The sequence below is a fragment of the Stenella coeruleoalba genome (genome assembly GCF_951394435.1).
Source record: "Stenella coeruleoalba genome assembly, chromosome: X".
NCBI lineage: Eukaryota > Metazoa > Chordata > Mammalia > Artiodactyla > Delphinidae > Stenella > Stenella coeruleoalba.
In genome coordinates, this window is record NC_137152.1 from 57,153,319 (window position 1) to 57,177,452 (window position 24,134).

General features: G+C 44.1%; 1 protein-coding gene across 11 annotated transcripts; it reads left to right on the forward strand.

Moving 5' to 3' along the window:
* The first annotated feature begins 17 nt into the window (after positions 1–17).
* FAM236C (family with sequence similarity 236 member C) lies at positions 18–22,696 on the forward strand. 11 transcript variants are annotated; one of them, XM_079911515.1, is made up of 8 exons: positions 18–130; positions 383–486; positions 639–840; positions 11,308–13,284; positions 16,107–16,228; positions 20,888–20,931; positions 22,256–22,419; positions 22,560–22,696. In XM_079911515.1, exons 5-8 carry the CDS (start codon positions 16,117–16,119, stop codon positions 22,564–22,566), a joined length of 327 nt encoding a protein of 108 aa, XP_079767641.1. In that variant the 5' UTR covers positions 18–130; positions 383–486; positions 639–840; positions 11,308–13,284; positions 16,107–16,116; the 3' UTR covers positions 22,567–22,696. The 11 variants fall into 11 exon arrangements, with proteins under 11 accessions (XP_079767641.1, XP_079767637.1, XP_079767640.1 ...); XM_079911511.1 differs by having other exon boundaries at positions 383–840; XM_079911514.1 differs by having other exon boundaries at positions 383–840; positions 11,308–11,453.
* Positions 22,697–24,134: the final 1,438 nt, after the last annotated feature.

Here is a 24,134-nt window from a genome sequence, read left to right on the forward strand (position 1 = left end):
CAGCCTCTTTGCACACAGCAGAGTCAGGAGCTTAGCTGGTCTCTTCAAGGAAGTCCCGTCGGTCACTACAAGCACATCACACCCTCCTAGAAGCATGATATTCATTCCCTTCCTTCCACCTCCTGACGCGGTGAGTCTGCTTTCCCTCTGGTGTCATGGTTTGTCAGCCCCAGGAGCTGGGATGTGCTCTGTAGAGGTCACTGCTATATCCCCAGCACCTGGAACAAGGCCGAGATCTACATACTAACTTGTTGAATACCAGGGAAGGCAGGGACCATTAGGATGAGGCTATTCTTCTCCCTCTCTCCCTCTCCCTCTGCAGAACAGGAAAGGTCAGCTTAAAGACACTGAGGAATTTGTTGTTTTGTCTGACACCATGTAGAACCCATCCAATGGCACAGGATTGCCCAGGGAGCCTGCTGGTCCCCAGGGGTCTTGGAGGAGCCAGTTCCAGAGAGCCCTGGCCTGTTTCACCAAGTCCTTCAGGTGAGAGCTCAGAGCCAGCCTCTTCCTCTCTCACTGCTCACAGCCAAGCCAACATGCTTCCCCTTCCTGCTCCACCCAGAGAGTCCCCAGGCCATGCCTGACTTCCCCCAGCATTCCCAAGGGTCCAGTTGTCACTCTGCTTTCCTTTGTAGGGTAGGATATCAGACACTCAGAAGCTGAGACCTCAGGGCACAGACACAGACCCATGAACGGTGATCAAGCCCCCTGTGCTGCCACCTGTCCCTGCTTTCCCCAGTTTCTCGGTCGCTGGGCCCGAAACAAATGCTGCCACACTCGACTGTTTTCACCTCGTCTTTTCAACAGTGTAGTTTTCAACACTGACACCAGCCTCAGGTGAATTGGGGGTTGTCAGTGGTGGGGGGGTGTGGCAGAGGGAGGGAGCTAGCATCTTACTTAGCCCTATAAGGCTGTACACCCTTCTTCTTGGGGCAGTGCCGCTGGTTCCTCAGTCATGGTTGCAAGAGACTTCAGCCAATGAGGAGTGAATTTTCCACAGCAGACAGCTCTGACCCTGAGGGGAAAGGACTGCAGGAATGAGAAAGGAATAACATCTCTCTTCTCCTAACACCACACGGAGTCTTCATATCTGAGGACCACTGGGCAGTGGTTGTATAGAAGGGGATGGGGGAGGTACACGTGGAAAAAGAATCTCTGGATCCGAATAAAAACTCTTAGCCCCGCACACATAGAGTCAGATCCCAAGCACCCCCACTCCACCACAAGGCAGCCCCTCCAACAGGCAACCTGGTCTCTAACTACAGATTATTCATTTTCATAAGATGATTGTTTTTTTTCCCCTTTCTAAGGTGACCTTGATATGTATTGCAACATAATATCAGCAGGGGAAGTCTATCCCGGGAGTTGGACCATATTTGTCCCTTTAGCCCAACAACATGTGAAGGCCCTGTTAGATGTTGCAACACCAAAAATGACCAGGCAACAGATAAAGATACAGGATACGCTCTTCATATCAAAGAGCCTAACTGGCACACACCAAAATATCCTTTTCTCCACGTAGTCCCCTATTCAAGGCCAGGAGTGGGAAAAGTGCTTGGACAGTGCCTGCTGTGTGAATTAATTGTCCTTTAGCTGTTCAGAGGTGCAGTGTCTATAAGCACTAATGAGTCCCACGTGGAATAGGGCTCCGGTAGGAAACAACATTTGGGAGTCCCAAATAGATAGCTGTTTTATAGACCATTTCCTACGCCCCTGGAGGGCAGCGAAGGTGGAACCCACAGGTACAGAATCTTAGTGTGATTGGTTTGCTTTAGGTCTAGTGTCTCAGCAGCTATTCCTGGTGGCCTAGGAACTGCCCATTTCCCCACATGGCTCTGTTCTCCTAGGCTGGGCCCTGTTTCATGGGGATGCTCAGTTCCATATCGCTGCTTCTCCAAAAGAGGCTAGGATCTCACATCCTGGGGCTCTATCCTGTCCAAAGTATGAGAGTATCTCCAACTCCCAGGGTCTTGGGAGCCTGCTGGCCTTTCACTCCTTTGTAGCTGCTGTTACCTCTCACATCAGTCACTAGACACGACTGAGGGTTACAGAGAGTGTCTGCCCATGCATGCGTGCGTGTGTGTGGTGTGTGTGTGTGTGTGTGTGTGTGTGTGTTTAGGATGTGAATCTTTGTGGAAACAAGGACTTATACGCTGAAATCTGGTGGATAAACATGGAGAGGGGTTCAGCGGCCACACCTGAAATCCAAGCAGCAGAGATGGGATTTTATGTAGCAGGATGTGGTATCAAGGAGTCCTCACTTCTGATCCGCACCCTCAGAAAAGCCCCACCCTGTCCAGGTTTCTCAAATCTGACCCTAACATTTTTGAAGCCCTTTAGGCCCAGAGCCACCTGCCCACTACTGTCCAGACTCCGACTGACACCCACACACAGCACTATACATCATCTCCTGGAAGGAACACCTCTGCTGTCGATTTGACCTCAGGCTGCCGTCACCCCTCTCAGCCCCTCTTGGGGCTTTGATGCACCACATGGCCTTACCTGCATCCCACTTTGTACAGGCCTTTGGATTCTGCAGCCTCACAGCAGTAGATAGTTTCCCCTGCAAGCCCCAGATTCATAAGGTATTCCCCATATGCCTCCCCAAGAACACTCCCTGCCTGGGAGAACCATAATCTTTCTGGCTGACCTTGGGCAAGTCCTTCTTCTCCTTTGGGCTTGGCACTTCTGGAAGTGATTGCCTGCATTTTCAGTAAGTCATGTTCTCCTACCTGTGTGCATCCTTAAGCCTTCTGATCCTTGTCTGTTTGTGGCGGGCTCAGAATCAGCCGGAAATATGCCTCCCCTTCTTGTCAGCCATGATTAGGAACGCATGAACTTGTGCATCTCAAGAGAGGCCTCATTACCCCTTGAACAGTCAGGTGAACAGTCAGAGCACACAGGACAGTTGTGTGGAGGAAGTGGACAGACAGTTCAGCAGTAGGGAGAGGCGTGGGTCATCAGTTTTCCACCTTTGGTTCTCAAACATTACTGAGCCCAAGTTCTGAGCTCTCCTCCTTTGCATATGTTTCCCCCCACCCGCAAGTACATCATATCACAATCCCTGAACCCTAGGGATGGTTCAGGTAGGTGAAGAAAGTGGACAGTTCCTCAGGAGAGGGTATGGGTCAGCAGGATCTCCCAGCTCTTATGGTGAACAGATGACCATTGGAGCCTACAAGTGAGCAAGAGATTAAACATGGTTTGTTTGGTTTTTTCTTTTCTTTTTTTTTTCTCACCCCATCCACCCTCATTCTCTCTGGTGCTATGTCCCAGTGAAATCCTGGGCAACCTTTGGAAGGTGGCAACATTTGTCTTCAGCTCTGCCAAACATTACACAGCCTGCTGTGTTACAGGGGCTTCACACGTGTTCAGTTTATTCTCCAGTCTTCCAAAACAAGGGGAGTGGTGTGAATGCCATTCTGAGGTCACATCACCAGCAAGGGACAGAGCCAGGATTCAGTCCCCGGCTGATCTGAGGCAAGGGCCCTTCCATTACAGCAGTGCAGCCTACACGCCATTGGTCCCAGCTAGGAGCCCTGGGTTCTCTCTGTCACAGTTCACCCTCTTAGGGACAGGGATTCTGTACATACAGTCCTACACCCAACAAAGCTAAAACACTAAGGGGGTCAGGGTTCCTAGGTGACAGGATCACCTGGAGATAGTTGCCACTGCTCAAGGTCCAATCTCATACCACGCCACACCCCACTGGAGAATTATCTACATTAATAGAATGATGGTGGTCATCCAATGGAAAAAGAATGACATCTGCTGTGCCCTTCACCTGTTGCTCCCTGAGGCAATTCTACAGACCTCCGGGACACTCCTGAGCATGGTCTGAAAACCACTGGTCTCATACAAAAGATGGAGTCTAATGGTGGGCCTTTCAAGCACAGAATAATGTGTGTAGCCCTCAGCTTTCCAAGGCAGGGAGCTCAATCATTCAACCTTCCCAATGGAGAGCACACTCTCGAGGACCACAAACACAAAAGGCTGACCCATCCGGGTAGTCTTAGGTTGGAGGGGGACCAGGACAGAGGGGCAAAGAGGGGCCAAGAATGATACCCAGGTCTCCAGCTTGAGTGACCTGTGGCGTGGGGTTGCCATTCACCAAGATAGGGATCACAAGTGGAGAAGCAGGATTCAGCGGGAAGCTGAAGACATCAGGTCTGGACGTAGACACTGCTAAAATTCACAGAGCCGATGGGATGGTGGGGAGCTACCTTAAATATGCTCACAATGACAAAGGAAATCAACAAAATCCTATGCCACTTGGGGAGTGGATACATATGCTGTTTCATTTATTTAATTTTTTTTACATACATGATTATCCACATAATAAGTGTGCTATGTTTTGGTGTATGTTGTGAAGGTAGGGCTCAAACTCTGTGGTAACTCTACAAGGCATTTAATAATGAATAGTTGTTACAGTTACCATTCATCTCAGTGGACCAGGAGCAGCTCTGTTTTTTCTTCAGTTGACCGAACTGCGTTGGACTTGTATCACCCTCAGCGCTTTCTTAATATCTCCCAGTGCTGTCGGATTTACCTCATCAATCTCCACAGCATTCCTGAAGGGTTGAGAAGGACTTTGGGGGCTAGGGATGAGTCCAGGGGCTTATAGGAATAATAGCTTCTGTCTCACAGAAGGGCTGTGAGGATTGAGTGGGATGCCCTTCCACAGAGCAGCAGGTGTTGAACCGGGCCCAGAGCCGACAGAGCAGTTTCTTCGAGGTCAGGCACTTTGGGGTAGGCTTTGGATCTCATTTGTCCCCCCTTCCCCCCAACCTGCCCCAGCAGCCATTTGCATGAAAATCATGAATACACTAGCGATAGCTGAGAGCTTGCAACGAGGAGGGCTATGGACTGCTGAAATGATTGCTGGAGATATAGCACATCTCCTTCCCTTTTAACCCAGCTAGGGTCAAAGAACTCTCCCCACCCCAGCTCTGTGAAGTGAGGGTCAGAACCGTCATTTTGGTTTAAGAGAAGTGACCAGGAGAGAATCGCGGTCAGCCAAAGTCACGGTCAGGGATGGGTCTGGTCCTGGCCCCCAGATCTCCGGACCCTCAGTACAGTGTTCTTCTGTCCAGCTGGCCCATTATCATGTCCCGTTCTTCTGAAATACCTTGTCGTGGGGGGTTAAAATAGGCATGTTCCTCTACGGGTAAAAGGGTCTAGCTTTGCTATGTACTTTATTCCTTCTATGCCTGGGAGGAGACAAGTGTGAAGGGGCTTTAGTGTTGGCTGACAACCTATCATGGGCCCAACTCATTACATAGTTTTCGATTCTTGCACATACATAGGTTAGGATCTCAGGTTGGCATCAGGGAGCACATCGCTGCACCTTCTCAAAGACTTGTTTTCGGTTATTGAAAATTGGGGTGAGTCTTACCAACCTTGCGTGGTTGTGGTGGGGGCTACATAAAGCAGCCAGTATGTACACCCTAAATGACAAGCCATATGAGAAGACACAGGAAATAAAACGAAAAGAGAAGTGAGAGGCTGGGAGTAAACCCATTCTTCAATTATAACACATTAAAGAATCATAGTTACATTATACAGAGAACTCTGATGAAACAGCTCGAGAAACACACACCCACAAACAAATAACAATAGGAAAGTTAGCAGAGAACCTGAACAGGTTGTTTACAGAAATACAAATGGTGATACAAAAGGAATAGGAGCTCAACACCACAGGCAATGATGGAAACAAAATAACAATGGGGTTACACTTTTCAAACTGCAAATTGACAAACATTTAAAAATTAATGATATCAAAAGAATAGCATATACCGATGTTGTGAGTGTGCGTTGGTGCAGATTGTTTGGAGAGCCGTTAAGCAGGGGTTGCTTGACTCTGATCTCTTGACCCTACAGTGCATCTCCACATTCTCCTTCTTCCTCCTGCCACAGACCAGAAGTAGAAGCAGACTGGGACAACCGTTACTTCCTAGACTAGAGCCCTGGGGGCTCAGGTGTCATGGCCTTAAGACCCATCGCAGTGTTCTACAAAACCTATTTCAAGCCCTGGACACACCTTTGGGCATCCTCAAGGTCAGGACCTTGGGAGCGTCCCCAGGGCTGAGCCTGAGCCTTGACTGAGCAGCCTGACTTCCAAGAATTACAGCCAAAGTTCTCCGGGTCTCTGTGAAACACAAATTTCTAGATCCGTGCTTCCCTCGATTGCACTACCTTGGCTTCCACTACCGTAGGCAAGAGAAATCTGGAGTTTGATTATGCATCCCCAGCATAGCTGTGGCTCCACTCCTTGCAAATTCAAGGGCAGTTTCAGGGATTTGGCAGCGCCTTCCTGTCTACAAACTGAGTTTCTGGATATGAGGATGGGTCTGGTGAAGAGAAGTACAATCTACAATTACCTGGGTTTGAATAAAATAAACAATGCGCAAGTCAGTCTTTCCTTAAGCCTCCAGGCTTATATATTCATAAATAGAGTAATGTAAAAATTGGGAGGCATCACTCTCAATTAGTCATTTAAGCATCTATGCTAAAGTGCAATGGTGGGGCTTGGAAGCCTGATTAGAGTCGGTTTGAGGGAGAGCGAGGGAGAGGAAAGGGAAACAATGATATTAGTCAACGAGGCATCTCAGTACTTGAAGGAGAGCCAGAGAATGTATCAACTGCTTGAACACAGTGTACTCCTCTCCAGGATGGGGTAGTGGAAATCTGGGAGAGGGAGGCAGGGATGGGGTTTCAGACTCTTAGGCCTCTTTACGCCCAGCAAAATGATGAAGAGCTCTGCTGGCCTCTGACAATAAGCCCTTTCAGACATGACGTGCCCATTGCACCTCACAGAAAACATGAACTTCACTGGCATCTTGCTGCTGCTGAATCGCGACCAGGTGACTATGGCTTCTCTCCAACATCCCAGATCATCAGCTCCAGGAAGGCTGGGATCTAGGTCTCTAGAGTTCACTGTTGTACCCCCAGTGCCTAGAAGTGACCCTGGTGTGCACATAGCAGACCCGCAACACACTTGCTGAAAGAAGGAATGAATGTCAGTGTTAGCCAGGATGGTTTTTCTCTAGTTTCCAGGACAGGACTGGCTCAGCTAAAGGCACTGTGCCCTTCATGTATTTTGTCAGCACCATGGAGAATCCATCCAATGGCACAGGCTCACCTAGGGAGCCTGCTAGAGGAGCCAGTTCCAGAGAGTCCCGGCCTGTTTCACCAAGTCCTTCAGGTGAGAGCTCAGAGCCAGCCTCTGCTTCCCTCACTGCTCACAGCCAAGCCAACATGCTCCCCCTTCCTGCCCAACCCAGAGAGTCCCCAGGCCACGCCTGACTTCCCCCAGGGTTCCCAAGGGTCCAACGGTCACTCTGCTTTCCTTTGTAGGAGAGGATATCAGACACTCAGAAGATGAGACCTCAGGACCCACAGACACAGACCCATGAACGGTGATCAAGCCCCCTCTGCTGCTGCCTGTCCCTGCTTTCCCCAGTTTCTCTGTCACTGGGCTTAAAATGAATGTGGCACTCTTGATTCTTTTGGCTCCATGATATTTATTATCCCTTTCCACACCAACATCCACCTCCTGTGGTTTATGGTTTGCCTCTTTTGGTGGGGGCACTGTGAGGGGGGATGAGTTGGGGGAGGGAGTTACCACATTACTTAGCCATATGAGTCAGTACTCCTGTACCTTGGAGCAGAACTGCTTATTTCTCAGCCACTGTTGGGATAGGACTGTGTTTGATGGACAGTAATGGTTCTACTGGTTTCAAACATTTCAAAAAGGGTGGCTGTTGGGTGTGACTGAGTGATAGCCATTGGGGCCGGGGGCCGGGGGGTGGTTCAAGGATCATGAGTAGAGGGACAGGGAGGCTGGGTCAAAAGGAGAGAAGATGTCATAGAACTCAAGGCTTTTAGAGGCGTTAGAGCCACTGGCCCCAACGACCCCCACCCCACCCTTACAAAGAATCCCTCCAGCACATGGTCTCATCCATAACCTCAGGTCGTTGATCTCATATTATGACACCATGTCCTTTTGTAAGCTGCTCTTGGTATGTATTGCAGTAAAATAGCAGTACGGGAAGAGCTGAGTCTGACGAGTGCTTCCCAGAACTGAGAAGAGCCTGGGCTTTTCTGGGACTGCTCTGCTCCTGGCTAAGGTTCTGCTAGGGAAGTCCAGCCGCGAGCAGTCCACACCCCGATGGCCTGACAGAACCATTTGTTTCCTAGGAAACTCCAAGTCCACCAGGCCCCTCGACTTGCTGCCTTTGGCTCTGAGCCACACCAAGGAAATGTGGGGTGCAGGGGCTCTGAGAGTTTCTCCTCTTCTGTTTTCCACTTTTTACAGTATTTTTTACTATAATATTTCAAACCTGCAGAAAAACAGAGAGACTGGTACAACAGCTACCACCCCTATTTAATAACACTTTGCCATAAGTGCTTCAGAGCTCTCTCTAGTTTTGAATTAAGTATCTTGAACACATATGAAGCATCCCCGACTCATACTCACTCATCTCCTCCCTAAAGTAGGTCTCCCTCCCGGGTGTCTGAATAATCCTAGGTCTTCATGCAGCTTCAGAGCAGTTCCCCCTCCTGTATGGGTGACCCCACGTCGCCTTAGAAAAGGTCCCCTGATGCCTTCTGGTGAACGTGGGGGATTCTACACCCCTGAATCCCAACTCAGAGGGCAAAAGAAAGAACACCTCAGCAGCTTTTACAGATAATCCAGGACTCAGCCCCCTCCCATCTATAACTTTCTTCTCTTGAGGTGGGCCCTGTGTCAGTGGTGGAGCTGAGCTCTTCATCTGTTTTACCAAGAGAGGCCAAGAGCACCACCCTCAGTCCCAGCCCTGCTCAAGGGATAGGAGTGTTCCATTCACACAGGGGGCTGGTCCCTTGCCAACTGCTGTCACACCCCGTGGGCTCAATGACCAGGTATGGCTGGTGGGGATAGGGAGGAAGGCAGGACTATGCAGGCCCAAGTCCTGGTGAGACCCATCCAATGGGTCTACTGGAAGCCAGCTGGGATCACCAGACCATGCAGCACTGTCCAAGGTGACCCATCAACCATTAGCTCCATCAATGCAGCTGATTCCGGCAGGGGCTCACTATACCGAGGTGGATACAGAGAGCAGGCGTGGTAGGCGGCCTTCTAAAATGGCTTCTGCAGACCCCTGCTTCCTGGCACTCCTGCCCCTGTATAATCCCTTCCTCTTGAGTGTGGACTGGACCGAGTAACTTGCTTCTAACCAACAGAATTTGTCAAAAATGATGGCATGTCATTTCTAAAGTTAGGCTATAAAAAAAACTGTGTCTTCCGTCTTGCTGGCACTCATTCTCTCTCTCTGGCTCATTTTGCATTCTTGCTCTGATGGAGAGGGCCACACGGCAAGGAGCTGATGATAGTCTCTGGCCAACAGCCAGAGAGGAACTGAGGCCCCCAGTTCAATAACCCACGAGGAACTGGATCCTACCAATAGCCACACGAGTGAGCTTGGAAGTCGACCCTCCCCCAGTCACGCCTTCAGATGAGACCACAGTCCATGAGCTGACACCTCGATTGCAGCCTCGTGAGAGATGGAAAAAAAGAGGAGGATCTGGTTAAATCATGCCCAGGTCCCCAACGTACAAACACGGGAGATAATAACTGCGTACCATTTTAGGCCGCCATGTTTTGGGGTAATTTGTTATTCAGTAGTCAATAATAACGAAGACAGCAGGAATCTCTGGGGACTGGGGGCAGGAGACAGAGGCCTGACTCAGGCTGAGAGGGCTTCTTAGAGGCCAGGGTGGTGCAGCGTGTGCCCACATCTTGGTCTGGCCTGGGGGCTTGTCCTGCTTTGTCACTAGTCATCTGTGTCACCTTGGGCAAATCACTTGAAGTCTCTGGCTCAGTTTGCTATTCTGTAACATTTAACTGATGCTCAACTTGCAGGACTGTTGGAAAGATAACTGTCGATTTATCTGTAATTCACATGACAGAATGTCTGATACATACCAGGCCCTCAGTGAATGGCAGCCATGAGTATTAACATAGTTAATTTGGAACCCTGCATCCACCTCGCAGAAGCTCCCCAGAGATCCTGGAGGGTTCCAGTACTCAAAAACCCAATCCAGGGAAAAGTATCTCCCTATCAAGTAGTACAGAAGCATTTGTTCCTCCCAGGAAGGGAGGCTTATCTGAGTAGATACTTTTCTAAATATTCTGGGGTGAGGGAGGCAGGCCCAGCTGGATGCAATTCTGAGGCCTTATCCCTCATACAAAGGAACAAATACTCGCATTTCTCCCTCCCTCCCTTCCGCCCTCCCTCCCTCCTTCCATTCCTCTCTCTCAGTTGCCTGTTTTCAAGATCCTATCTCCGCAATTCTGCCTTTTTTCACTCATTTCATGTCTACTAAATATCCAACACTTCCTTATGTTTTCCTTGTTGTAGCCTGGATAAACTCATATCAGCATTCTCATTGTGCACTGGTCTCTGGCTCCTTCAGGCCACAGAGGAAAGTCCCTGGCCACTGACTTCTGGGGAACAGCTGAGGTGGGCATCACCCTAGCCTCCCCATTATCCCCTAGAGACGGTGCATTTAGAAGGCCCAGTTTATACGGGATAGAAATCTGTACAGGACAGGAGCTCAAGACACATTCTAGACCAGGAGTGGAGACTTCTTTTTGGATCACCCAGATCCCAAATGAGATGATTTGGTAAGAGCCCCTTTCCATCCAGGATTTTGTCTCTCATCCCTCAGACCTTCCCCTTGAACATCTGGACTCTGCTTTTCTCCTACAGCTTCATCTCTCTCTACAACATGTCTAAAATTTGCCTTCAGTCGCCCCCGCCCCCCCCCCCCAAAATAACAAAAACCTTTCAATTCTGCCCTGCCTCAGGGCCTTTGCACCTACAGCTCTCCTCTGAAAACACTATTTCTCTATTTGACCTTCCACTTGTCCTTCTGGTCTCTGATATTCCTACCCCCAAAAGGAACCCTTGCTTGTTCCCAGATCACCCCAGCCCTTGGTCACCTGTCCCCGCTCTGCTGTGCACACAAACATGTCAGGTACTTTTCCCCATCACAGCATTTTGCACAACTGAACTGTCACCTCTGGTAAGTTAATTTGCATGATTCTCCCACCCAAACTCTCACCTCTGGGGCAGGAGCTGTGCCTTGTTTGTTCTGGAACACCCAGTATCTGACACAGGGATTTCACATACAGTGGGGACCCAATAAATGTTTATTGAAAAAGCAATGAGTCAATGAGAACGTGTTCATTAAGTCTTTATTGTGCCTATACTCTCTGATCTGGGACAACATTGAGCAGTATCCTTTTATTTCCTCTAGCATGGAGTCCAGAGCCTCCTGCCCGACAGGAGCTGGATGTTTCCCAAGTCTGGGCTGAGAACAGTCTTCCTGGAGGTGTCAAGAGCTTTCCTGCATTCCTGACATGAATCTGGTCTGGCCCAATGTACGTAGGGCAGACCACAGAGGTGTGTGACCACAGGGGATACAGAGACGGGTGTAGCTGCCACCACAGCTGACAGATCCCAGGCCCAGGGGACAAAGCTCTGAGGCCTCCTCACTCCCTCTTTCACTTCAGGACAGTTTTCGGAAGGGGGCCCCCTGGTTGTGACGCTGCCACTCGCCAAATGATCCAGTGGACAAACAGAGCCATAACTTGGCAAACAGCACTAGAAATTCTAGAGGCCTGATTTCTTTTAACCTACTGTATGTGTTCTCCTTCAGCTCATCAAGCATTTAAAGTGGTTGCTTTAAATTCTTTGTCAAGCAAGACTTAGGCATGTGGTTTTTTATGTTGAGTTTCCGGGGATTTATGTTATTCCTTTGAATGGGCCAGGTATCTGTGTATCTTCATATGCCTTGTGATCTTTCAGTGAGAATTTGGGAGGCTACCTCCTTATCATCTTGTGCTCTGCTGGGAAGGTGGTTGGGCAAGAGTAAGAAAAAATGCCATGGACTTTCCTATCATTTTTAGTGGGATTTTCTTTTTTTTTTAATTTGGGGGTTTACTTTGTTGTTGTAACTCTTTAACTTGTTTCTAAAGTTCCCACAAAGATACTTTGGTCTGTATGTTGCTGTTTACTTAGTATTTCCATATGAGAGTGATGGCCTAGAGTTTCCTAGTCTGTCCTCCTGTTGACATGACATCACTCTTTCAGGAACATCCCATTTTGAGAGCCCTGTTTCTTTCCATTTGCTTTTGCATTACAGGTAGTTCAGGATAAGAGACAAGCCGTTTCATGAGGTTTATACTGACTTTTTGGAAATGATATAGTGATCTTTTCTGATGGGTCAACGAATAGTTGAGAAACCATCCAAAGTTTACTGCCTTTACAACATGCAAGGTGTAGGTTGCAGCACATGTGTAATAGCTATGTACACTTTTCACATTTATGGTTCTCTTCATTGTCTCATCACACTGCTGCCTTAATCTGTCAGCTAAAGCATAATACTCTCTGACCAGACTGGCAAGGATCCTGAAGGGCTTTATAAAGTTTTCTATGTCTAGAAAGCTAAATGTTTTCTTTTCTCCATAGCACTTACTGTCTAATATATTTTTTACCTTAAAGATTTAGTTTGTTTATGGCTTCTCTCTCACTCCACTAGAATGTAAGCTCTATGAGGGCAGTGATTTGTGTCCACCTTGTTTAGTGCTCTACCTCAAGTGCTTAGAAGAATGACTAAAACACAGAAGACCTCAAAAGGTATCTGCTATATTGAGCTGGACTGATATCCTGAAACCTGAGGCTATCCTCAATAAAAGATTCACAACTGACCCCTTCCCCTGAATGCTCCAAAAGGCCAACGTTCAAGAGTGCCAACTTTGCTCACTATTTTATCCTAGCATCTCCAGCTAGATCATATTAGTGTACAATAAATGTCTTTCAAATCAATGCATGATAGACCATTTGGAAATTATGCAAGGTAATCCACTTGATGAACAAGTAAAAGGAGGAAAATCATACACGTGTCGATACATAATGTAAATGCATTCAATAATAACAGGGCCTAACATTTTTATAGAGCTCTAATTAATAAAAACTCTCTATATATTTATTAATTTCATCCCCACAGAAATCCTATGACGTTGGTAGTATCGTTATCCTTATTTTGGAAACGAAGAAATGGAAGAGTTGAGGAATAAGTAACTTGCCAACCCACACAGCTAACTAAGTGGCAGATCCTGATATAGTAGCGCAGGCACCTCAGCTCTAGCATTTGTGCAGCCAAAGACTACACTGTACTGCCTCTCTGGAAAACTACCAATAGCTAATCCTAAAGAAACCTTCAAGTGGTCAGGTAGGTTATCTGGATGGAAATACCAGAATCCATGAGTTAACTGCCTTTCAAATGACAAAATACTGAATCTATTACTGTTAAAATTTTTTAAGTGAGAAGAATACTCTGTATTATCACATTCAACATTTTTTAGGCATGTTGACAATATCAAAAGTCAAGAAAGAATGAAACAACTGGCCCTTTCCTTGAATATATAGCCTCGGGGTCTATTGGATGTCCCCAATTACACCATCTTTCCTCTGATCATAGTGTGTCATTCACACATGTGTGAATCCCACTCAACACAACTTCTTGCTGATGGTGATGATGGAGGCCCCATATGTCTGCTTGGACTGAGAGATCTCATCTGGTTACCATATGGACCCATGTGTCCTTCAGGCAGAACATCTTAGAGGAAAGTACATAGAACTTGCAGGCAGAAAATACCTTAGATAATTCTTGGTTCAGGCATTGCCTAGCTCTGGGTGAATTTGGGCAAACTGCTTCATCAACACAAACCTCAACTTCCTCATTAGGAGAATAAGGATACTAAAACCCACTAGATTGGGTTGTTGTGAGGAGTAGTTGAGGTCATGCAGGAAAAAGAGATCACACAGTGCCTGGAACATTGTAGGTACCCAATGCAGAACCACTAGTTTGAAATAATGTCAGAGTAGATAGAATCTATTTCCTCCACTCAATACCGCATAATGTGTTTTACTGTTCCTTTTCAAATTTCTGCAATACATAATAAGGAAAACCAAAGTTCTGGGACCTGCTGCTGATTTAACATGTGAAATAGTTTGGGTGCATATTTACATCTATAGATGAGTCCTGATTTTAAAGGAAGGTTGAGACAGCCTGTCTGAGACTGGTTGCCTTTTATCTGGGAGAGAATGAAATAATGCTGTACATAGCCATTCTTCCTGTCATGTAACACAGTAGGAAATAATTTCTCTGCCTGAAAGGAGAGCTGAGACATAAGGCAGGAATTAAGAATACTCATCAAGTTGTGGGTTTCTCTAAAGCAGGTCTGTCTTGGGCTTCACTCTAGTGCCTGCCAGAGGGACAGGTATAATGTTAACATATGTTTATTTCACTTCTTGGGCTTATATTTTCAAGTGCTTGTTTTGCTAACTCTGGCATTTAGTTCAGACAAAACTTATGTCTTCTATGGGAGGTACGAGACAGGACTGGAAGCAACAATATTTCTTAAAGGCTTACAATGTGCCAGACACTTTACACAGCAATATATTGAAAGGAAACAGGGATTATAATAACCAGGAGGTTAATTATAGGGGGGTTGTCACTCTGCCTTCTTTGACTGTTTTGAATTTTTTTTTTAAAGAATGGGAAGATATGAGTTCATGTTCATGTCTATGATTTTTCAGTGAGAAAATATAGGTATTCCCAATCCAGACTCATACGTTATGGAATGATCAATGGCTATTGAGTATAGGAACGTTTGATTGCTACAGTCACAACAGGATGAGAATGGGCATAGCTATACACATGCTAAACCAAACAGAAGATATATTTTTGTGATATTGGCTCCAAGAATCTATCACCTATACAGAGAGATGATCATCAAAAATCCATATTGTCATGGGATTTACTCCCATTGGGAAAGCTGCTGAGGGACAGTTAATATGAATAAAAGAACAAGAAGTGTATTTAACAGTTCATTTGTGATAGTCAGGAATTGTGGTCTGTATTAGGGATCTCCAGAGAAATAGAACCAATAGTTTCTCTCTCTGTCTCTCTCTGTAGATAGATAGATAGATATAGATATAGATAGATATTAGATATAGATAGATACATATAGGTATGTAGAGATATAGAGAGATATGTATCTATCTATCAAGATTGATTGATTGATAGACACACATATATATATATATCATCATCATCAATATCTATCTATATATAGATTGACTGGTTGATTTTAAGGGTTTGGCTTATGTGATTATGAGGCCTGGCAAGTCCAAAATTTGCAGGTAGGCTGGCAGGTTGGAGACCCAGGGAAGAGTTGCAGTTTGAATTCAAAGGCAGTTTTCTGGCAGAATTCCGTCTTCCCCAGGGAGATCAATCTTTTTTTTTTTCTATTAAAGCCTTCAACTGATTGGATGAGCCCCACCTACATTATGGAGTGTAATCTACTTTACTCAAAGTCTACTGATTTAAATATTAATCTCATCTTAAAAATATCTTCACAGAAACATCTAGAATACTCTTCAATCAAATATCTGGGTACCGTGGCCTAACCAAGCTGACACATTAAATTAACCTTCATATGGTCCTATGTATTTCATCATAGCCTATGGAAATTTTCTTTGTATTAACAATTGTTTTGGATACATGTATATGCTAGGTTAAAATAAAGAGACATTAGGAAGAGGTGGGTGTGTCTCATGGGATGTCCCACAGTAGGAAGGAAAACACTGCCAGTAAACTGATGCATAAGGCAAAAACAAAAGGGGCAGTGATATTGTATAGGAATCTTATGGTACAGACATCTGTCTCAGCCCAACAGTGGATTATTTAAAATATGGAGAGTCAGCACTGTGTTCAATTGATATGCCTAAGATAAGTCTCTGTCTTTGTGCTTCACTTATTGCTGATGGTGACTGAATTTGACTTTCATTCCCTTCTGTAAACACAGATGGCTTTCACAACTGACATCTCCTTATGCCTCTCAACATTTCTAGGTGGATGGCAGGGTTAGGTATTATTTATTCTGTTTCACAGAAGACACCAGGGCAGAGGGAGAAACTAAGCCAAGGCCCTAATGATACTGGCACAGTGACCCATATCTCCTGACAGTACTCCTGTGTCCTCTCCAGCAGACCCATTATGATGCAATGTAGTTCTACAGCCAATGAGGAACAAGCGGATTGGAGCCAGAATACCTCAGAAATGTTAAGGAAGTGGAGGCACCGGGCATCTCTGAGGACAGGGGTTTGGAGTAAGTACAAACACCAATTTATTAAAGGGATATTTAGACCCCCAGATCCTTTCTATGACCTACTCAGTCAGATAACTGCTCCACTCTGAACCCAGGGGAACATGGGAGGTTTACGTTCTGGACAGATTTATTTAGGCAAGCTGTGGGCTTAGGTATACCAGACATAGAGGAGGGTGAGGTGAAGCATGACCCAAGGGAATTAGGTGAAATTCAGAACCCTTAATGTTGACCAGTGCAGGCCATGCAGTCCTCTTAGCTGCCAGAGAACTCACAGGTACCTACCACCCCAGGCAGGGATATCTGTTTTGCTGATGCAGTCTTATTAGCCTATGAATCATATCTGATCTTGTAGAAAGTCTTGGGGTCAGCTGCAGACTGCCCTAGCTGCAGGTCACCCACACTAGTTTAAACTAAAAATGATCCAAAAGTGTTTTCAGCCCTTGGCAGAAGCGACCCAAAGAGATACAACCAGCATACACTTCTTCCATGGCCCCTATAATACCCAAACCCTACCAGGGGACCAAAACAGTCTTTAAGTGTCACGGGTACACTTCTGAGGGAAACAATAAGTTCACATTACAAGAACATTGATTAACTTTCCTTTCCAATTTCTGTCACACCCCTACAAAATTTCAGGAAGTTAGCTGGCTGTGCCTATTAATCATCATGACTGAAACCAGTGAAGACAGTTTTCCCAGCACCACTTATCGAAGAGACTGTCTTTTCTCCATTGTATATTCTTGCCTCCTTTGTCATAGATTAGGTGACCATAGGTGCCTGGGTTTATCTCCGGGCCTTCTATCCTGTTCCATTGATGTATATTTCTGTTTTTGTGCCAGTACCATACTGTCTCGATTACTGCAGCTTTGTAATATAGTCTGAAGTCAGGGAGCCTGATTCCTCCAGCTCCATTTTTCTTTCTCAAGACTGCTTTGGCTATTGGGGTCTTTTGTGTTTCCATACAAATTGTAAATTTTTTTGTTCTAGTTCTCTGAAAAATGCCCTTGGTAATTTGATGGGGGTTGCACTGAATCTGTAGATCGCTTTGGATAGTACAGTCATTTTTGCAATATTGATTCTTCCAATCTAAGAACATGGTATATCTCTCCATCTGTTAGTGTCAACTTTGATTTCTTTCACCAGTATCTTATAGTTTTCTGAGTACAGGTCTTTTGCCTCCTTAGGTAGGTTTATTCCTAGGTATTTCATTCTTTATGTTGCAATGGTAAATGGGATTGTTTCCTTAATTTCTCTTTCTGATCTTTCATTGTTAGTGTATAGGAATGCAAGAGATATCTGTGCATTAATTTTGTATCCTGAAACTTTACCAAATTCACTGATGAGCTCTAGTAGTTTTCTGATGGCATCATTAGGATTTTCTATGTATAGTATCATGTCATCTGCAAACAGTGACAGTTTTACTTCTTCTTTTCCAGTTTGGATTACTTTTATTTCTTTTTCTTCTTTGATTGCCGTGGCTAGGACTTCCATATCTATGTTGAATAATAGTGGCAAAAGTGGATATCCTTGTCTTGTTCCTGATCTTAGAGGAAATGCTTTCAGTTTTTCACCATTGAGAATGATGTTTGCTGTGGGTTTGTCGTCTACGGCAGGGGTCTCCTACCCCCGGCAGTGGGCCGGTACCGGTCCATGGCCTGTTAGGAACCTGGCTGCACGGCAGGAGGTGAGTGGTGGGTGAGCGAGCAAAGCTTCATCTGCCACTCCCCATCACTCCCCATTGCTGGCATTACCAGCTGAACCATTGCTTGCATTACCGCCTGAACCATCCTCTCTATTGCTCACATTACTGCCTGAACCACCCTCACCCCCCGTCTGTGGAAATATTGTCTTCCATGAAACTGGTCCCTGGTGCCACAAATGTTGTTGGGGACCGTTGGTATATGGCATTTATTATGTTGCAGTAAGTTCCCTCTATGCCCACTTTCTAGAGAGTTTTTATCACAAAGGTGTGTTGAATTTTGTCAAAAGCTTTTTCTGTATCTACGAGATGATCATGTGGATTTTATTCTTCAATTTTTTAATATGGTGTACCACATTGATTTTTTTTAACATCTTTATTAGAGTGTAATTGCTTTACCATGGTGTGTCACTTTCTGCTTTATAACAAAGTGAATCAGTTATACATAAACATATGTCCCCGTATCTCTTCCCTCTTGCAACTCCCTCCCTCCCACCCTCCCTATCCCACCCCTCTAGGTAGTCACAAAGCACCGAGCTGATCTCCCTGTGCTATGTGGCTGCTTCCGACTAGCTATCTATTTTACGTTTGGTAGTGTATATATGTCCATGCCACTCTCTCACTTTGTCCCAGCTTACACTTCCCCCTCCCCATACCCTCAAGTCCATTCTCTAGTAGGTCTGCATCTTTATTCCCATCTTGCCCCTAGGTTCTTCTGACCATTTTTTTCTTTTAGATTCCATATATATGTGTTAGCACACGGTATTTGTTTTTCTCTTTCTGATTTCACTCTGTATGACAGTCTCTAGGTCCATCCACATCACTACAAATGACTCAGTTTCGTTCCTTTTTATGGCTGAGTAATATTCCATTGTATATATGTGCCACATCTTCTTTATCCATTCATCTGTTGATGGACATTTATGTTGCTTCCATGTCCTGGCTATTGTAAACAGAGCTGCAATGAACATTGTGGTACACGACTCTTTGAATTATGGTTTTCTCAGTGTATATTCCCAGCAGTGGGATTGCTGGGTCATATGCTAGTTCTATTTTTAGTTTTTTAAGGAACCTCCATAGTGTTCTCCATAGTGGCTGTATCCATTTACATTCCCACCAACAGTGGAAGTTGGTTCCCTTTTCTCCACACTCTCTCCTGCATTTATTGTTTGTTGATTTTTTTCAGCCCCCACATTCAGGGTTGTCATCGTTACATAGTTGCTAACAGATATCACTTGAAAAGAAGATTACTGGATGAAATTTGAAAAATTTAGTTATGTTCACATCTTTATATATTCTCTCATGATTTCTAAAGCATTTGTTTCTTTTCCAACACCCAGAGTATATGGCATTGTATCACAAAAGGGAGTTGATTTGTCTGGAGGAGAGCAAGTAAATGAAGTACACTTGCAAAGCACCTTATAAAATGATTTTTATGTTATATATGCATTGAGATCTCAATGTATAAAATCTTACTATACATTGAATTGGGCAATTGGGATTGACATGTATACACTGATGTGTATATAATTGATGACTTATAAGGACCTGCTGTATAAAAACAATAAATAAAATAAAATTCAAAAAAAAAAGAATGCATGAAACAAAAACGAATCAACTACTAGGGCACAAAACCTCAACTAAGCCTGGGTGGAAATGGTAAAAGTCATATTCTCTGACTACAATATATCAATAAAAAAGCTGTAATTTAATGACAACAGTTTAAAGAAAAAGGCTCACCATTGTGTAAAATGGGAAAGAAACATGTCCTAAATAATTGTTTGGTTAAAAGAAATCCAAAGCTACCGGTAAAGAATATTGAAAACATTAAAAAAATAAGAACTCGTTCCATTAAAATGTAGAAGACATGGCAAAGTTATATGGAGGCAAACGCATAACCTCTTATACTTTATTATTTAATGGGGAATAACAATTTAAAAGAACAAGCACTTTAACACAAATAAAATGGAAGATGTTAGAGCAATGAAAATAATAAACTAGAAACTGAAAAAAAATAAATCTTACTATACATACCCCCCGACCTCTCCCACACACAATGCAGAGATGCAACGAGGCAATAGAGAATGTTAGTAGTGATACTATTGAACAGTGGAATTCAAGTGATTTTTATTTAATAACCTATATTTTTTTCTCTAGTGTCCAGGGTTTAGCAAAAATTCTCCTTGTCTGTCAAGAAGGCAAGAAATGGTAATTCTTTACAAAACTGGAAAATATGCTTAAAATTTTTTAATTACCTTTATTTCACCTATCAAAGATGTTAAAATTCCATTTTTCCTTTTATTTAAAAACACAGGAAAGTTTAAATAGGAAGACACAAATGATCTGTTCTTCACCAACGCACACCAAAAATAAATCATTGCTAAGATACTGATAGTTTCTTCTCTTCTTTCTGCTGTGTATCCATGAAAACTGAGATTTTAATTATTAAACCATATTTGGATTCAGGTTTGTCTCATGGCTTTGGGAGTCACCTTGATTTTTCCCATATAGTTAAACAGTGGTTACAAAACTATTTACTGAAATAATGCTTATTCTCCCCAGTGATTGAAAATGTCTTATTTATCATTTTGCTAATACTTGTGTGACGTTGCTACTGTTTCTTGTATTTAGCTTCTACTCACAGGCCTTGTGTCAAGATGAATGCATGTTTACATATGGCAGTGTGAGTATGGCAACCCAGTTTTTCTCGGGTTGCAAGGGCCAGATGATGTGATATTGATTTATTCAAGGTGCTGTTCATGATTGGCAACACCCTGGGAACTCAGATCTCTTGACTTTGGCACCAATGTTCTGTCTAGTAGACTCATCATTATACTTTGTGCCTCTTCATTTTCTTGATTTCCAAGGGTTCAACTACAACATAGGACATAAAACTGAGCAAAAATCAAAGTACAGGGATTAAAGGAAAAGGCTTTCTTAATCAGTGTCTTGTGTTTCAGGAGCTGGAGGTGGAAGACATCCACGCAATTCATGGGCCTCCAAGGTATACAACTACAGGTTAAAATAAGGGGACCGAAGAGCACAATGAACTGAGCCCTTTGTCTTTAAACTTAGGATAAGATGTTTTAGTATTTTTATTCATGGTATTTTTTCATTTCATGTTGTGTAACCTGAGTTTTGTACTTATACTAACAGTGGATAAAAGAAAGAACTGAATTGATTGGTTTTCCATCTTTCCCCTTTAATTTTTCTTGTTGAAGAAATGTGGCATGTCATTGTTTAAGTACAAGATGAACCTTGGGATCTGGCTAAATATGTTTCTAAAATTGTGGCGAGTCACTGTGTGAACAGAAAGGAATGGAACAGAGAGAAAGGACAGCCTGATAGGGCAAGATCAACAGTGCCAGTGCAGTCACTGTCCAAAAGACACCTTAAGTGAATCAGAGAATAGCAGCCGAACCAGACAAGACTGAATGGTAAATAAGCATTTAGACAGATGTGGTCTGGTGTATGCAACATTATAAATGAAGTGAAAAAAAAAAGATATTTACTACTGCCCAGGAAGGGAAAATGGAAAGAATAGACAATTGATAAAAGAAGAAATTCAGTAAACAGAGGAAAAATGTTCAATCCTCCCAATTATCTAAGTCATTTTAATGTATACAATAGGAGCAGCCTTTTGACTTTCACAATGACAGACTGCCACATGGTAAGCACTCAATAAACATTTGTTGGCAAATGAAGGAGCACGTATAAGAAGGGTTGTCTACATCTGGCAGTGACATCTTGGATCATTCAAAGAGCTCTGAATTGCCTAGCTGAACCCTCTCTAACAAAGGTTTATTTTATCACAGCATTATTCAATTTGTTGGGGCAGATCCTACAATTGTCACAAAACTTTTTTCTATTTTAATAAAGACAAATATAGAAATTAATGTTTCTCCTTATTTGTTTCTGAGCTAATGGAAATGGCATGAGGACTTTTCCTGTTCACTTAGGAGTGTAGAAGTAGGATGAAGCTATTAAATGCAGCAATTATATCATTTAGGAGATTTAGACTTAATGGGTTCACCTACTTGTCAGACTGTGTTTCTGAAGATAATTTCCAAATAAAAGCAACCCAAGCTCAAACAGAGTGGGGTGAAAAGGGTCTCCTAGCTCGAGGATCTAATGGGGGGGTTAAGGAGGGGACAGATGTTCATATCTTAATGCCCACCACAGACTTCAACCCTAAACCATGCCCTGTATATGCATTGGGACATCACTTAAGGAAGAACCCTGGGAGTCTTCCCCAGGGCTGTGTGAAGAGACAAATGATAGGGCTTATAGGGACTACTAGAGTGATGATATTTCCTTTCTTTCTGCAGGCTGTCAATGACCCAGATGAGGAACCCGTGGCCTTTGTTGTTTTGATTGATATTATTGAGAACAAATCTCAAGTCAGTGGCTTGTCAAGCCAACCTGCTGCTCCCCATGAGTCTTGGAAGACCCCATTCAGGAGAGCCCTGGATTGCTTCACAAGATGCTTTGGGTGAGAACTATGCCCCACCTTCTAACTCTCTGATTTCTCCCTTCCAAAATGTCTCCCCTTTCTGATAAAACAGGAGAATCCCCAGGTCTCCTGACTTCAAGGTTCTCCCAGATCAGCTGACCTTCCATTTTCCTTTGTAGGATATAATACACATAAAAATTCCATGGCCTGGAACCATGCATGCTGCAAACACAGACCCATGAATGGATATAAATACACCTCTACTGCCACATTCCCCTCTTCTGTTCCATTGGTTGTTTTGTAATAAATGCTGGCATGCTTGGTTATTTTTGCTTCATCATATTTGTAGTGTCTATCAATACAGGCAGCAACCTCAGGTGGGATGGGGTTGTCAGGATTGGTGAGGGTGGGGAGTTAACCATGAGGAGTTACCACTTTACTTAGCCCTATGAAGCTATACTTCCACCATCTAGGGGCAGTACTGCCTGTTCCTGAGTCACTGATGGAATAGGACTGTGACCAGTGGACAGTGTTTATTTTTCCCACAGATGTCAGTTCTCACCTTGAGTATGACCATTCCATGTAGAAGTTAGGAAGAAATAATCTCTCCCCAACCCTTAGCTCTCTAGATATACCAGCACATCATATAGTAGGCAGATGAGCTGTGATTTGAGGGGACCATTAGGCGACAAGTTGTCTCAGGATTCTAGAGAAAGGCCTTAAACTTTTTATTGTAATCAGTTTACAATCATCTCCAATATTTCCTTAAACTGAACCCCAGCAACATAGCACACCACCCCCAACATCAGGTTGTTCTTTCTCATATTAGGATGATTTTCCCCTTCCTCAGCTGCCCTTGGTAGGTATTGAAACATAATATTTTCCAAGAAAGAGGAAAGAATTTGGAGCATGAATGAACCTAACTCCCACAGACCTGGAGGAGACCTCCAGAGAATTTGTTTTAGGAATTTTCAAAATACATATTCCAGAGTAAACATGTATATTACTTACTAGATAGAATTAACAAGCCAAAAGCACATGCCACAATCAGCCACTTATACATATAAATCTGTAAATGAGTAGCAGTTATTTACAATTTGGAGAACACAGAAAAAACTCTTTCCAAAATCTGATGCAAACTATGAACTCTCTTCACAGAACAGTTCTTAGGCAGTCCACGATATTTTGCACAGAATTTCCCTGGAGAATTCAATCAATACATAGCAAAAATTAATACCAAACATACACAAAGTTTATAAGAAAATAAAGGAGGGAACACATCTTAACTCATTTTATGAGGCCAGCATTATCTTGATACTAAAATTCACAAAGATATTAAAAGAAAACTACAGGTCAATATTACTCATTAGCATAAATGCAAAAATCCTTAACAAAATACTATCAAATTGAATCTACTGTTACATAAAAGAGGATAATACATCATGAACAAGTGAAGGTTAACTCAGAATGCAAGACTGGTTCAACATTAAAAATCAAAATTGAAGGGCTTCCTTGATGGCGCAGTGGTTGAGAGTCTGCCTGCCGATGCAGGGGACGCGGGTTCGTGCCCCGGTCCGGGAAGATCCCACATGCCGCGGAGCGGCTGGGCCCGTGAGCCATGGCCGCTGAGCCTGCGCGTCCGGAGCCTGTGCTCCGCAACGGGAGAGGCCACAACAGTGAGAGGCCCGCGTACCGCAAAAATAAAAAATCAAAATAGAAAACTTCAGCTCCGTAAAGGACTCTGTGATGAGGAT

What these genes read in the sequence shown, in the direction of transcription:
- FAM236C (XM_079911511.1), top strand. Translation starts at nt 16,117, where the DNA reads ATGATGCAATGTAGTTCTACAGCCAATGAGGAACAAGCGGATTGGAGC. An exon ending in TCTGAGGACAGGGGTTTGGA is followed by an intron (nt 16,229 to 20,887) that starts GTAAGTACAAAC and finishes CTTGTGTTTCAG; the next exon opens with GAGCTGGAGGTGGAAGACAT. An exon ending in GCAATTCATGGGCCTCCAAG is followed by an intron (nt 20,932 to 22,255) that starts GTATACAACTAC and finishes TTCTTTCTGCAG; the next exon opens with GCTGTCAATGACCCAGATGA.